Source organism: Branchiostoma belcheri, unplaced genomic scaffold (genome assembly GCF_001625305.1).
Source record: "Branchiostoma belcheri isolate BF01 breed outbred unplaced genomic scaffold, Haploidv18h27 scaffold76, whole genome shotgun sequence".
NCBI lineage: Eukaryota > Metazoa > Chordata > Leptocardii > Amphioxiformes > Branchiostomatidae > Branchiostoma > Branchiostoma belcheri.
The window spans coordinates 1,364,894-1,380,404 of NW_017804420.1; the positions used below are offsets into that span (position 1 = coordinate 1,364,894).

A 15,511-nucleotide genomic window follows, 5' to 3' on the forward strand; every position below is an offset into this window, starting at 1 on the left:
GGTATGAATAAACATATCATATTTCAGGTTGGCCATGACATGCATGTCATAATACACATTCTACATCATGCTATCCACCAGACAAGGAGAGGACAAACTGATCAGTAAGCATCTCTGCCATTGTCAGAACAATTACAGACAAAGGGCCATAATGCCAAATCATACAGCCTTCGTTAGTTATGAAAGTTAAGTATAAAACACTTGAATTGTCTGAGTGACACATACCTTCCTCGCCATCACTGTTGTCTTTCTTCAGGGTTCCATCCGAGCATTCAAACACTTCATCTGCAGTGTCTGGGTCCGGAGACTGGGGCAACACAGAAATAGTCATTATTAACTGGAAAAAACTCCATTCCATTCCATATCTGTTGACATAGTCTTATAATTTGTACATTGTTGCAGTGTTAGTGCGGATGTTGTTCAGCACCAAGGACAGGGACAGCAGTGTTAGTGTGGGTGTTCTTTAGCACCAAGGACAGGGACAGCAGTGTTAGTGTGGATGTTGTTTAGCACCAAGGACAGGGACAGCAGTGATAGTGTGGATACTAAGGACAGGGAAAGTTTTGTTAGTGTGGATGTTGTTTAGCACCAAGGACAGGAACAGCAATGTTAGTGTGGATGTTTTAGTACCATGGACTGGTGCAATGGCCAAATCAGGAACCAACCTTGCGTTTATCCTGGTCTGTAGAGAAGCTGGCAGTGTCAATGGCTGAGTCTGTCAGGCTCTTCATGTCACTAAGTGAGGAGGCTCCATCACTGCCGAGCTCCATGTAGTCTGAAGAGGAGATGGTGTCCCTTCTGTGACTGTGGTCATCCTGGCCTTGGCTTGGCACGGCTGGGATCTAAGGCAAGAAGGGAGAGACAAAACAGTTCATACATATATAAAGTACTTCACTGGAGTGACTGGACCCATGTTGGACAGGTTTCTCTACACAACACAGTATCTGGTATAGGCTTGATAGACATTCTCTGTAGGGAATCTGAAAAGGTCAGGAACATTTTCACAATGGTTAAGACAGACTTTTTGAAAGCCTTTGACCACAATAGCCATTGAGAAGCTGTTACGACTTGGAGTAAGGAGGAGTTTCATCCTACATGTGACTCAGGGCCACACAGACATTTGTGGCTCACCTTTTCTGCCAGTTTGGTCAGGTTCTTTGGCACGTCATAGTTGACCGCTCCCACAGACTGGGACCTACTGTCCACCTTGAGTGGAAGGTCCTCCTCTGATGACATCGCGAAAGGCTGGTCCATATCCTGGCTCTGTGACATCGGTCTGACGATACCGATCTCCGCGTGGTGCATACGCGGGGTGTCGTACAGTTCTTTCGCCTTGTTCGGCGTGTCGTACAGGTGCTTGGGACTGCTGCTGCTGCTTCTGTTGCTGTCCTGGTTCAGGTGCTCATACGACTTCCGACTGAAATTTCTTCTGAGGACTGGGCTGGAGCTCTCTGAGGTGAGTTCTGTGGCGTGGCCGTAGGAGGCACCACTGGAGGCCGAGGACAGACTGAGAGAGTCTTCGGAACATCCCAGGTATCTGGTGTAGATGCCTTCTGACGCAACTGACTCTGAAAATAGAGGTTACAACATGAATTTGCGCTCAGATCCATACTTCAAAGGCTATGTTAGGAAGGATAAATCTTGTTCAAACTCATGGATTTACAAGCAGTTGGTTGAGACAGGGAATATGCTTCACAAATGTTCTAATACCTACTTGTATATCCTGCAAACATACATGCGAAAAAAGTGAGAAGGAAACTGCACATCTTTCATACAAGGACAGCATGACAAAACAAACATTCAAACTGGAAAAGGACAAACAAAGACTTCTTACATAATATTCTATCTACCCCATTTAGAGGAGAACAAAGTACAAGCAACAGAAGCAAGACATTGACCATCTGGAGAATGCAAACACTGAAAAATTGCTGCATTGTCCATATCTATGTACCACTGAACTTACTGAAAAAAAATATTTTGTTAATAGGGTGAAAAGGCAGATGATAGTTTGATTAGATGGAGATGGAGTTGTGTAACTTGTTGTGATGTAGTCTCCCTCCTACAACCTAGGTGAGTGTCAAGCCTACTACAGTACTTGCTGCAGACAAGATCAAGCTATTAGAATCAGAAGTATTCCTTTACATACCAAGAGTAATGTACTGAGCCTCAACATATAGCATCACCTCTATTTCTTACATACTTGCCCATCCATTTTCCTGTAGGTTGGTACTAGTACTAGTAAGCAATTGGTAGAGTAATACAATGTATGTACATTACTTTGAATTTGATTTGCAATTCAAACAAAATCCTTTCTAGAACCAACTCCCAGGCTTGTGCCATTTGATTTGGATTGTATAAAAGTCAATACCACATGACACTTAGATGTTGTGCCCAGTACATGTACTAATGACTGTAAAGAAGAGTTTTAAACTTTTCTACATTTTTGCTGGTTACCTTGGTGACCAGTGAGCCACCTGTGGTGGGCGGGAGATACGGTAACCCGTGGCGACACCCCTGTCAAGCACAGGTCAAAGTTCAAAGTGTCACTCACTGAGGTCGTATATATCAGACTACATTGAATGCCACTTTGAGGTCTAAAACAAATAAGCAATACATAAACTGACCTAATGTCAAACAGAATAAGCACATACATGTAGACAAAACATAACTGACATTAAAAGCCACAAAAAAGTTACTTTTCACTAATCAAACTGCATACATGTATTTCCTTTCCAAAAGCACTCTTTTTCTGCCATTTTATGTTGACATTAGAGGTGGTAAAACATAAAGTTTTACCACTTCTGCATGAAATGGCCAAACTCTACATGTATGTCAGTATGATACATATTTGCATACATCATGTTTTTTCAGTATCACAACACCAAGATACGATCCCCTTCATATCATCCTTACAGCATTATACTTGAGAAACTACCAATACCAGGGTAGTTATGTAGTACACACAAATTCTGTAATCCATGTACTTCGGCAAAAAAATGCAATAACACTTGACGCATTTTGGTTGGCAAAGAATATGTGCTAAAAAGTGAAAAACATGCCAAAGTATATCAATTAACAAGAAAGTTGCAAGTTGCAAGCAAACAGCTGTAACTGTTTCACCTGTTCATCTCAACCAATTCAAATAAATAATCCTTTTATGGATTTAAAATTTGTCATTTCCATGACAGTAAATCAAACTTTATGAGGCATTTTTACTATAGCATTTTCATAACCACTTGATAAACATCTGGCCAGTTCATATAGATCCCGATTTTTTATTAGAAACCTTTTCATACATCCGAAATAGAAGTTATTTTCATGAAAAAAAAGGTTAACTTGCACTTGTAGAACATATGGTCCTCTTTGACGTTGAAAATGAGCCCATATACAATCTGTATATAAGGAGACTTGGAGCTTCTAGACTTTTCACAGAGAACTTTCCAGAGATCCAGGATGGTTGGATGTGGCGTGCTCTCCTTCGTTTTTGTCATCTTTGTGCCTGTCCTAACCTCAGGGTGCACGGGTAAGTTATCACCTCTGTGAACAGAGGTATTGTTTTCGGTGTGTCTGCTTGTCTGTCTGTGGTGGTAAGTCAATGGTAATTTCCAACTGTTTTAACAATCACTTGTGGATTTTCAAAGAGTATAGCAAAAAGTCTTCCTGGATGGAAGAGTACATGTTATCAAGAACTTTCGTATGGCAATGTACTGATGTCCTCACATCCTTGATTGATACTACCTTTCTATCCTATTGTCCATCAGACACAGAGTACTATAACTACTATGATGAACTGGCCCAAAGCATCTGTACGGCTGCCTCTGGCCGTCCAGCATTTGTCTTTGCACTGCGTCGTGACTGTAGTGGGATTGCCCCTACCTGCCATAACATCTGCTTGTCTGCCCGAGCAGATATGCGGGCAGTAGTCAGCAGTGGAAGGTATGCTATCTCCTAGTATAAGCATCAACTAAGGTTCAATTAGAACAGAGGAAAGGAAAGGAAAGGTCTCCCATGCTTCTTATGCAGAGCGTAGGGTGGTGCCCATATCCATTTCTGTAGCCCTTGGGCGACACACAGTTGTGCAATGCACTACAGCAGGGGGCTGGTCCGCTGGTAGTGCTGTGTGTTTGACCTCCCTACACTTTTTCTCATATGTGCTGAGTGCTAAGCAGAGAAAGAAGTGTGTACCATTTTTAAAGTCTTTGGTATGACCCGGCCGGGGTTTGAACTCACGACCTCCCGGTTACAAAGCGAGCACTCTACCAATTGAGCTATTGCACCGGTAATTAGAAGAGAGAGCGTGTAACTAATAACTCGCCGGCCCTTCAAATATGTTTTTGGACACTTATTCCTGCTGCGATCCATTGTTAAATTTCTTTGAAGTTTGATCGCTTTGTTCGCTACAGTCTTTTACTGGCTTTTCCATGCAATGTACATTTGTAGGGGATAGAACTGAAGGCTAGTATCAAGAGCTAATAAAGGACCTCCAGGCCATATGAGTCAGTAACTCAGTACTCTCTCCTTTTGATTGAACCTTCTTGAAACAACTTGCAAACACAAGAACTAGTACTGGTCACTCTACTTTGTGTTATTCTACTAGAATGATGATGAACAATGATGCTAGAATTTCTAGCATCATTAAGAAGCAAAAGTGCCAATCCCTATTTCCTGTTCATGTTCTAAATGTATCCAGTAGAATTTGCTCTAGGACTTTTTTCTTATCCCCTGCAGTACTGCTGAGTGCTTTGATGCTGTGAACATCGCAAAGAATCGGCCGTCACTTCTGCCCAACCCTACCAGTCACCAGCCTGATGCCGGCAGGGTTGGCCTGGTAACATATCGCTACCACCAGGGTGGCTGTACCTGGACACCCAACCACTGCGGACCCAACTACTGTTGCTGCCGACTGCGCTGATAATACATATAGTACCTCTGGGAGAATGTTACTGCATGTATCAGAGTAGCGAGCACAAGGTGGTGCAACATCAGAGATTTACCTCAGACATACCAATAAAGCTTGCATAAAATCTAATGGCTGATTCTTGTCCTGTGTCTGCCTTTTTTATTCCCATATTCATAATGCAATATTCTTCCAGCATGATTGCTTCCCTCTCTGTCTGCAGACTAGACTTGCCATGAACTGGCACAGAAAACTGACCAATCTATAGAGAGTTAAAGTCATTGAACATATACATTGTATCTTTGTACCTGTGCTGGGATGGTGTGAGAGAGAACCCCGCAGGTCCATACGGGGAGGGGGGACCCCACTGGCCACACAGTTGAACAGCATCTGTAGGCTGTCTGCCTCTTCAGTGTGGATATAGAACAGTCCTGACCCTGTGAAGTACCCAGTAAATAGACATAAGTTCATGTGAACTTGAGAGGAAGTTAATATTTAGCGTATGGCCTTTGTACTACTGACATTTACAAGCACTTTCATCTTATGACATGTTATTTCTTTTCAATAATCAGCTGCAAAAAAAGTTTTGTTTTCATGAACCATTACAAAAATGACCCACATGTCCAAAAAAAGTTGGTGACAAATGCCCTTAATTCTTCTCCCTATTGCCTAATCCCATTACCAATATGTACATATTTTGTGTCGGACAACTAACTACTGGTAACATAGCAGGCTGAAGGTTAAAGTTACCTTTCCCACACTTGGAGCCTGCCTCAAAACTGAAGCCGCCTGCAATGGCGCCGTACCGCCGTATCCCCTGTAACTGCCAGCACCACAGCAGCTTGGGCGGGACGCCGTGTGTGAGGCAGAAGTAGTTGGAGTAGAAGTGGAGCATGGCTGGGCCGGTGGGGAACTTACTACCAGAGGGGATGACCACTGGGAAGCGCCAGGCTGGGACAGGAAAACATCTTGTTATCCACATTATCAAGTCAGACTGTCAGAGTCTTGTTACCCAAATGGTCATGGTAAAAAAAGCCTTTGCATGCAAGTGTAGGCTACATCAATACAATTTCAACTAATACTTGCATCCTCACTTTCTTGATATCTGAGTATGCGTGTACTGTGCCTGTGCAAAATCAGAATTTTTCACATTTTCAGTTGGATTTTCGTCAATGTTTTGCCCATTGCAGACAATGTTTTTCCCATCACAACATTTGATTACTATGGACAGGATGTCATCCTTAAATACATTAATTCGACCTTAAAAGAGATGTTCTGCCAAAGTGCAATGCAATACATTACAGGTTTCACGCAGGCACAGTATGTACATGTATTTACTGATTGCTTTTCATGATCACCATCATTCGTGCATTTTTAGAACTAGAAGTCATGAAAAGCTGCTACTTTTAAAATTACCATAGATACTTGATGAGTCCTTCTCTTCTGATGTTTGAAATTTATAATACAAGAGTTCCATGACCCCATACCTTGTGACGAAGTTAGCAACATCAAAAGTGAGGACAACATTCTCCCTCAGCATGCAAGTGAACATATGACTTACTACCTTCTCCTATAGTGGAGCGAATCTTGAGTTCCCAAACCAGCATCTTCTCTCTGCTCTCGAAGGCCAGCAGCAAGACCCGCTGCTGACAGACAATGGCCATGACATGACTGACTCCGTCCACAACCAGGCCTGACTCGATGCCACAGAAGTCCTCCAAGGAATGGGTGGCTTTTTCCCTCCCATCTTTGTTCTTATCTGCTCGGTCCTTGTACAGGGTCATAGACAGGCGGTCTAGGAGAGAATAAAGCAATGTGTGAACAAACAAAACTGGGACAGCATACAAATACTATTTACTTTAAAGAGACAGGTGTTTCAGAGTCTAAAACATGCGTATAGCAAATAACATTATGTTTAAATCTTATATATATACTAACTTTTTCTGTGCTCCATTCTATACATATAACGTTACTTCATACCAGGTCACACAAGAGTATTTTTTGCTTTGGTTATCAAAGTTACCAAACATTCAAATTTCCAAACATCGTTACAATCTTAGCAGGAAGATGACAGGAGGGACCTATTATATTGATTTTGTTGATTGCATAGAGTTGACCTCTCATGTTACATTCCGGTATTGCATGAATTTATAAAAATTTGCATTTATTCATTTTTTGCCATACAAGACATACATGTAATGTTACATCCTGTAGGCTGTTCAACACAGCTATGTCAACCTTAACCCACATTACTTATTATGCTTACGTTGAGAAGGACTGCAACAGAGATAGGCAACAAACAAATCTGGGCAAATTTCCTCAATCAACCCAGTCTTGCATGGTTAACCTACTGCAGTACTCAGATTGTAACACAGAGGTCTCCAGTGCAACAGGAACAACACACAGTTTTCCACTGACAACAGGGAAATGTCACACACTTGCACAGCTCCTGTTTATCTGGAACAAGGTCCTATTGACCAACAAGGGATGACAACTACAGCACAAGATCTGTACTCAGCTTCTAAGGTTCAGCCTGAATATAAGCCTTTAACTTTCATGTACCTCCGAATGTTCACATATTTTTAGCATGTGAGATATTGGCCTAAGCATTTGATAGATAGTAGCTGCACCAAGTTGTAATTGTTGTATTACAGTGTACTTTGAGCCATTTTGAGCGGTAGTTTTTACTATGCTTGCTCGCGTGTGTACACAGTTTTTGTACCATCCGGTTTTTGCCTGCATGTAAATTGGGTCTATCTATGATATGGAACCACCACAGATTCAGGACCAGGTCATTGACCGTCTTCAACACAAACAGTAGCAGGAAACCCCACATCTTAGACCTGTCCTTGAGACAAGCCATCAATAACACTCTCCTGCTTCTTAAGGAAGCTGGACTGACAAGACTCCGGTGCAGGCCATTCTGCAAATGTAGAGAATTCTGCAGGCAAGGTCCCCTATCCTGAACAGAATTTCTTCCTCCATCGTCACCTTGAAACCAAAGTACTCTTTTGGTCTGAACTACAGCAAATAGACCATTAGGCAATGAAGAGTCCTTTTTCAAAGGTTCTGCGTAGAGAAAAAATGTCTGAGAACCAGTAAGTTTTCATAGTGGATACAACAGTTTACTGAATGTAGGCTTTCCTAAACATTTTACGTTTACACAAAAGCAGGAAATAACACACAATGTAATACTGTAATTGTTTAACAATCATCCATCCCATACTGTGATACACTTGAGATTGAGGAGGATGAGCTTCAGTCAAAATAAGCTCTATGGTTGGCTATTCCCTTTCTTCTAAAGGAATATTACTCTGACTATCCTTCTATTAATACAAATGCATCTTATTTCTTTGAACTAGAACTGGTGTAGCTTTTTACTTTGGAAAGTTGAAGGTTGAATAGGTATAGAAGGTTGAATTTTTAGGTCGTAAACTTTAAAATAGACTAGATGAACACCTTCTTTTAAACAGGTGCATTTGCATCAATATCTATACCTAAAGGAGTAAACAAATAAGAACAAAACAGCCCCTTTTCATGTTCTTCCTGGGATTCCATCATCACACTGACCCATATCAAGCATGGACAACTGATAGTGGGGTCATTTCTCTATCCCTTGCGGTACCCAGATATGTCCAGTATGGGCCAAACTGTCAAGCCACACTCCCGTGCAATATGATCCACCATCACAACATCTACTGATGTACGACAAACATAGCACCACCATCAGAATCCCTTCCGCCATTTTGTTTTGGTACCACGAGGCATATAGATAACCATTTCTGTTTCTTCAACAAGTGTACATTCTTAGAGCCTCCACGACCACAGTAATGGTTCCAGAAGATCATATCAAATGCTTTGGAAGATTCTGGGATGAATTTTACATGTAGTCTGTAGTTATCTAATTGTCTAGCCATTTTCACCACAACATGACAGCACTGGAAGAAGAAGCAGGGGATCTATATAAGGATGGGAGAGCACGACAATCATGTCAACAATGTAACCCACATGACCCTTCGCTCGACCTTCAACAACAACATGAAGACTTGTTCTACACAATGGCACATACTCTTGAAACCGGTTCACCGGTGAAATATGAATTTTTTGGCATCCAATCTGCGAAAATATGATCAATCTTGCACAGCTGGTAAAAGGAATGTAATCAGAATGCTGTGCAACGTGCTAGGGTCCAATATCGCATACCATCTGCAAATCTTTACTGTATAATGTGATATGTTTGCATGCTATATTCCCAGTTACAGGGCAAAGTTTTATTTTACAGTCACTCTGAGTTATATTTCACACAGATTGACGTCAACATGATCAGTGCCCAGTTGTGTGGAGGTCATCAGCTGTTTAGCAACAGGCCTGAATGTCAGGAATATCATTTTTTTACAATCTTTTTCACAGCTATTTTAGGAGCCAACAATGATGTTAAGATAAAGGATATAGATACAAATTATCAACTTGTTCAATTGTAGGTTATATATATATTATAGAGAGAGAGACAGACAGAGAGTGAGTGCGATGGAGAAAGACTACCAGTATTAACTATCATTCTGACCAAACTCTTTTTCAGTTTATTCTAAATGAATCAAGCGCAATTTTTTAGACATTTAAAAATTTTTAAACAGTTGATTTTCTTCATTGAAATTGTACTGGTCTCTACTTCTCCTGTTTCAAGAGAAGAACAATGTCAGCCAACCAGACCAATTTGGAAGAAAATCCAATCTTCACTGCACGTACAGAAAGTAATCAATATTTTGTATGTACTACTTTGTTCTCTGTGTGGGGCAAACTACAAACAAGTTATCAAGGAAAAATATAATGTTTTTATTATAAACTTTTCTTTATGTTAACGTTATTCCTCTAATGCTAACAAAAAGGAATCATACAAATTCTTTTTTACATTTCTTTTACATCTCTTTTCAGTTTGACGTCTGTTTTATATTATGAACAGGTATTGCTGTTTTCAAATTGTTGTTGTTTTTATTGTTTCAGCCCTCCAGACTGCTCCCATTTTAGGAGCATATTCTCCCTAAAAGTCATGTGCCTCGATTTTCTTACGGGAGCATCCAGCGCTCTCAACAAAAATTGCATACATCGTAATGCAGACTGCTTAACTTAATAGTCATATCACGACTGTATATTTGCTTCCTTACTCTATGATCAGGATCATTCCACTCTGCGTGTTTCTATATACAACAAGCACAGTAGTTCCTGTCCTGAAAATTTATGTTCAATATGACGATCTACCTTCATAGTGGTGCACCCCAGTTTTTTTTTTGTTGGCACCGGTGCAAAAATTTAGTCTGTATTTTGGATTCTTGATCATCACACTAGTCCGATGCACATGGCTTCAATCTCTCCAGCTATCACAGTAGACTTTCACAAGGCAGTTACCATGGTAACTGATGTGAGAACCTAGCTTAGCTCTTGACCCTTAAACACAAATCTGTCCTTTGTGATTCTCTTGGGATGCAATTATGTGAACTTTCCCAGCTTAGTTAGACATCCTGGGCATTTATTGTGCACATTGTGAAATTCCACATGGAAATGGAAATTAAAGATTCCTCTCAGAGGTGTTCTGCAGATTGACAGCCAGTGATTATATTAACTTCAACAATCAATCATGGTATAGCGTCCGCCAATAAATTACATGGTCATGTCATGATAACTATATTGGGCATTGGAATAATATTACATGTACATGACACGGCCATCACAATTCTTCTGGTATATTGACCTGCTGACAATGTCATGAACAATAACTAAAGAGCTGTGTCCATGCATGTTCATGATATCAACTGGCATTTCCTAATACTACATGTATCTTCTGCCACCCTTTTTGCTAATAACCAACAATCAAAGAGACAGCTAATGTTAACTACATGATTGTATAAACTGCAAAAGACTGTTGTTTTTTCAATAATTTTTTTCACCACAAAATATGACGATAGACTGAGTAAAGCAAGAATACAGTATCAGAAATTGTTCCCAGTGACAACCCCAATTGTTTCCTCACAAGCAGCTGCTGGTTAGTTAGAAAGTGTCACCCTTCAGAGTAACTACTGCAACCAAGCCAGAAACATTACCAGTGCCTGCTATAATTTGACAAATGCCTGAGTGTTCCATGTGTTACATATCAATTACCCCCAATGGTATTAGAGTTAGTTTTAAAGGTTGTATTTCAAGGTTGATATTACATACATGTAGATGTGTCTTTATTACCAAAGCCTTTCCTTGAACAAAACAGATTTCTATGAATATCTCTAGGATACGACAGACAAGTACAATTGTACGTGCCCTTTATAAGTACTTTAAGTAACAGGTACATTTAGTAAGTATATACCTACAAACTTTTACATAACCTTTGCCTGCAGTCCTATACTTAAATGCCTACAATTACATGGGGAGGGTTATAGTAATTGGACAAACAACCAACCCCCCCTCAATGATTAGAAACAAAACTGTTTGGGTTTGCTCTTAAAACAGGAGTGCTCCACTGGGAAGGACTGGCTGTCTGAATCTGAAACTGTTCCACAAACAAACCAGTTTGTTCTCCTTGTGTGGTGCAGCACTTCTTGCAAATCAATCTTCATAATATGTGTAAGAGGGCAAATGCTGTCACCAAAACCACCAACATTTGCCCTAAAAATATTTACTACATATGATCACATTTGTATGTCCTGTTAGTTGCTTCAAGTCTGATCAAATCTGAAAGTGAATTTCTACATACCTCGGATACAAATGTATATTCCGTATCTTGTTGCAGAGAATAATGCATTTAAACAGTCTTTAAGTTTACCACAAAGTTGCTCAAGATTTTACATTGGACCTTAAAAAATTCTAAACTGGGAGGTGTATATTCTCCTAAATAAAAAATTGTTATTATCAAAGAGTCTCTGTGCGTGCTTTATCCAGTATCCCTTAAGACTCTACTTTCAACAGCACAATCAAAAACAAAACATAAGACCCACCAATCAATTCTATCTATCAAACAAGACACCTCTGCTTTCTCTCTAAGCAACAATGTTAACTTTACCTGAACCTGTGTACAATACTGGGTCAACCTCCCATGTTGAAATTGTTAGAGCAACAACTAAGGTTTACCCTGATGTAGTGGAAACAGTTGTCCTTGGTGTGACCTTGTGATCTTTGCAGCAACCTGTCATCTTGTGAGGGAGAAATATCAACTTCACAGTATTCACCAGGGTCCTCTAAACACTTTTAAACACACTGTCAGTCTCTTACAAAAATATGGATGTGATTCTAAACTAAAGAAGGTACAAGACTGATAAAACAGTAAACCAGTCTGCTGAAGAAGGCCTCCCAGGGGACCACGGTTAAGTGGTCTTCTTGGACAGGTGACCTTCTTGGGCCTATGGACTGTCTGGCAAAAAGGAGGTTGCTATAGCCAGGTAGCCAGCTTGAAGAGGAGGCCGCTAGAGAAGGTTATATAGAGGACTGTATATAGAGGACTGTTATGGGATATGGGAGGATAAAAATGATTGCGACAGTAGTCAATACATCACTTTTTCTCAATGTTGCTCCATTGACTATAACATTGGCCACTAACAAAGCTGTAGTGTGATAATCACATTGTGTAAACCAGTCATTTGCAACACCAAGACGCCCTTCATTGATACAGCATTAAGAGTTCAAGAGAACCTGAGAGCCAAATTCGCTGAGGTTGCATTTGGCACCACGCTCCTGCCTCAGCGAGTTTGACTCCCAGGGTAGCCTTATCCCTTCTGCTCCTACCAGTTCTGACCTCCTCTACATCTCCTAGCCTGTTCCTCACCCCAACAGGAAGGAAACAAATGAGCCAGGAGGAAACAGGTCCCCTGAAGGAGACAGTTGGTTTCCTTACAAAGTTCCTTCTGCTCAGATCAATTACCAAACAACACTGCTAAGACCAGCCAGGACTTAGATATAGAAGTGTCAAGTTTAAAAAGCCTCAACATCTGTTAGACATCAATACAAAGGGCTACTATGGAAGTGAACTTGGACTGTTCTATAAGCACTCAAGAGTTTCTTCTTTAATTCTTAGACAAAAAAATAGATGGTATAGACCCGATTGACATGCACACGCAAAAACCGCGTTAGAGCATACGAAAACTGCATACCGGGTACTTTTAGTTTTACGTTTTCCTGCATGTAAATCATACGTTTCCGCAAGGGCTGGAGTACAATCTGACTATACGTTCTTGACGTGCGTTAAAGCAGGCTGAGCAAAGTTCAACATCATAGGATACTCACTAAAAGACAATTCAACATATGTAGACAACCCCTTGGCCAGGCTTCTGAGCCACAGTATCACAGACAGAAAGACTACCATGAAGATTTGTGGAATTATGTTCGATAGAAGCTGCATCTTTGAAATCGTTAATACCTCCCGATGCTATCTCCAATGCCTTACATGGGTTTAAACGAAAAACCCAACTGTCCAGGGTCAAATGTGACTCGATATCACCACTAATGACTGTTCCTATCTCTGGGTTGAAGTTGAAACGGCTGGCAAAGAGCCAGCGTCTAGCTGCAATTCACTAACTGGGTACTTTGGTCACATCCCTACCGGTAGTACAAGTAGGTGCAACTTCAAACTGTTTTTTTACCAACATCAGTTTAGCTCTACACAACACTCTACAAAACACTACATCACCTTGTCACAGACCACAATACCAGCACTTTCCTGTCAATTTCAATCCAACAGCATTTTCAATCCAAACACTCTATTTCCTATAGTTTTTTGTGTCTTATTTTAAGAAGCCTTACCATAACACCCACAATTTCCAGGTGCTGTTATTCAAAGGCCTGCCATGGCAAATTCAGATAAAGCCCTTCAGAAGCATTATTAGGAAAAGAGCCAGGAAAACAAATGGTACTTTTCCTGTCTGCATTACTTGTCACATCTTAATGTTGCAGCTGTTTCCGTTCTAAGGTGTTTGATTCTAAGTCCATCAGTCCTTTTATTGCAACACACTGTCACAGTCTTACACAATCTTACACATGTCTACCATGTCTGTATACATAATAAATTCATATTCAAGGCATTCACATTACACTATGAGAAAAATTTATCATTTTTTTATCAGTTGTAAAGGTCAACATTATTTGGCGAAGGTGTGAGGTCTTGTAACTGCACTACCTACAATTTTTCTCTTACACAACTCAGGATATTGTCATAAAATAACTAAAAAAAATCCTGTTTCCATTTGAACCTTGTCTGGGGAAGAACACTGTAAGATATGCCAGACACAAAAAGAAGCAAGTGTCTGTCTGAAACAGCAAGCTTACCATCACTCATACTTTGTGATGAACGTGGTGACCAGTGATTGGACTGCCTCATGACATCATAACTGACTCTAACCAGTACTTGTTATTCCGAAGAAAGGTCTTGGTGCTCAGCAGGCTGTGTCAGGAATGTCCACACCGCCACCACAGGTCATAGCAAGGTTAAGTTCAAGTAGGTGTCAATCCCAGAGGAAAACTACATCTGTGGCATTATGTAGGGAGAAGACAGACACCCCTACAGTTCCTCTAGTTACAAAACACTCTATAATGTTTTAGCAGAATGGTAATGGCATTTCTGATACGCCTCCCTTGAAAACATGGACTTCAAGTTTCTTAATCATCTGGCAACCTTTGTTAACTAACTATACTTCAAATACCACCTGTTTAAACCTCATTTGAATGCAGAATCATTACATTACACATTCATGTTATAACGTTACATACTAAATACATGACTTTTCGACAAACTTCATGGGAGTTTTCAATTCTACTAATTGTACACACTTTCAGTACAATAAAGGAAATGACATGATCTAACAAGTGATGAAATGGCCCCTGATTTAGGTGGTTGTGTATATGATGGACCAGGACATCACATGATGGCCTGGAGGTATTAGTACTCAGTCTGGGCTGCTTCTGATTTGGGTCTCAGTCCTGAACATTCTTTCAATCTACTGTAGATCATTTTATTTCTGTACATTTGATTTTATATCAAATCTCATAATAATACCTTAAGTTTTGTTATTTGCATTCACACATATCCAATAGTCAACATTACAAAAACATCAACTCAGTTAAATGCAAACTTCAACTTTGTTAACAATGCAAAATTCATGTCATAAAGATTTATGGTCATCAGTTGGAAACCATTGTTTGACGTGTAGGCCATGTATATCATACAGGGCCGCATCTTTCTGGTGATCTACCGGTAGACCCCCACAACAGCTGACCCATGTCTTGTCACAGGCCAGTCTTACAGTTGGAACTCAAGGTATTATCCCACCACCACCTCCAGATTTTCGGGATATCCCGCCCAAAAATAACAACCCATTTAGAGCCCAGCTCTAAACACTATCTCCATTGGAGAATGCAGGGATTGTTTTACAGGCAGTGATTGACTAGATCGTCCTGATGCCTTTGATGCCTGGTCAGGCAGTCTTTCCTGATTGGTGAATCCTGCAGCAAGCTCAGGAATGGACAGAGAAGGAGGGGAGGGAGGGGGTCAATTTTCCATTTCACATCATAACTTTTGTGATTACTATTTCTGCAAACTTTTCTGCAAAAAGTCATTATCATATCATTTTTCTCCCCATGCAG

The 15,511-nt window shown here is 40.5% G+C and overlaps 2 protein-coding genes across 3 annotated transcripts in view; one reads left to right on the forward strand and one right to left on the reverse strand.

Annotated features, from left to right (window-relative positions):
* Window positions 1-15,511, reverse strand: part of LOC109485483 — a 34,963-nt gene that overhangs the window by 7,863 nt on the left and 11,589 nt on the right. Inside the window, exons 3-9 of one of the 2 annotated variants that reach the window (XM_019789151.1) lie at window positions 6,462-6,692; window positions 5,648-5,848; window positions 5,206-5,334; window positions 2,455-2,514; window positions 1,132-1,568; window positions 666-842; window positions 226-307 (exon numbers count right to left, since the gene is read on the reverse strand). In XM_019789151.1, the coding sequence (XP_019644710.1) occupies window positions 226-307; window positions 666-842; window positions 1,132-1,568; window positions 2,455-2,514; window positions 5,206-5,334; window positions 5,648-5,848; window positions 6,462-6,692 (1,317 nt within the window). Of the gene's footprint in view, window positions 1-225; window positions 308-665; window positions 843-1,131; window positions 1,569-2,454; window positions 2,515-5,205; window positions 5,335-5,647; window positions 5,849-6,458; window positions 6,693-15,511 lie in introns of both variants that reach the window. The other variant, XM_019789152.1, reaches the window with a different exon arrangement.
* Window positions 3,431-5,026, forward strand: LOC109485486. Its single transcript, XM_019789157.1, has 3 exons — window positions 3,431-3,523; window positions 3,762-3,936; window positions 4,729-5,026. The coding sequence occupies exons 1-3, from the start codon at window positions 3,454-3,456 to the stop codon at window positions 4,910-4,912; spliced, it is 429 nt and encodes a 142-aa protein (XP_019644716.1). The 5' UTR covers window positions 3,431-3,453; the 3' UTR covers window positions 4,913-5,026.

What these genes read in the sequence shown, in the direction of transcription:
- LOC109485486 (XM_019789157.1), top strand. Translation starts at nt 3,454, where the DNA reads ATGGTTGGATGTGGCGTGCTCTCCTTCGTTTTTGTCATCTTTGTGCCT. An exon ending in CCTAACCTCAGGGTGCACGG is followed by an intron (nt 3,524 to 3,761) that starts GTAAGTTATCAC and finishes ATTGTCCATCAG; the next exon opens with ACACAGAGTACTATAACTAC. An exon ending in GCAGTAGTCAGCAGTGGAAG is followed by an intron (nt 3,937 to 4,728) that starts GTATGCTATCTC and finishes TATCCCCTGCAG; the next exon opens with TACTGCTGAGTGCTTTGATG.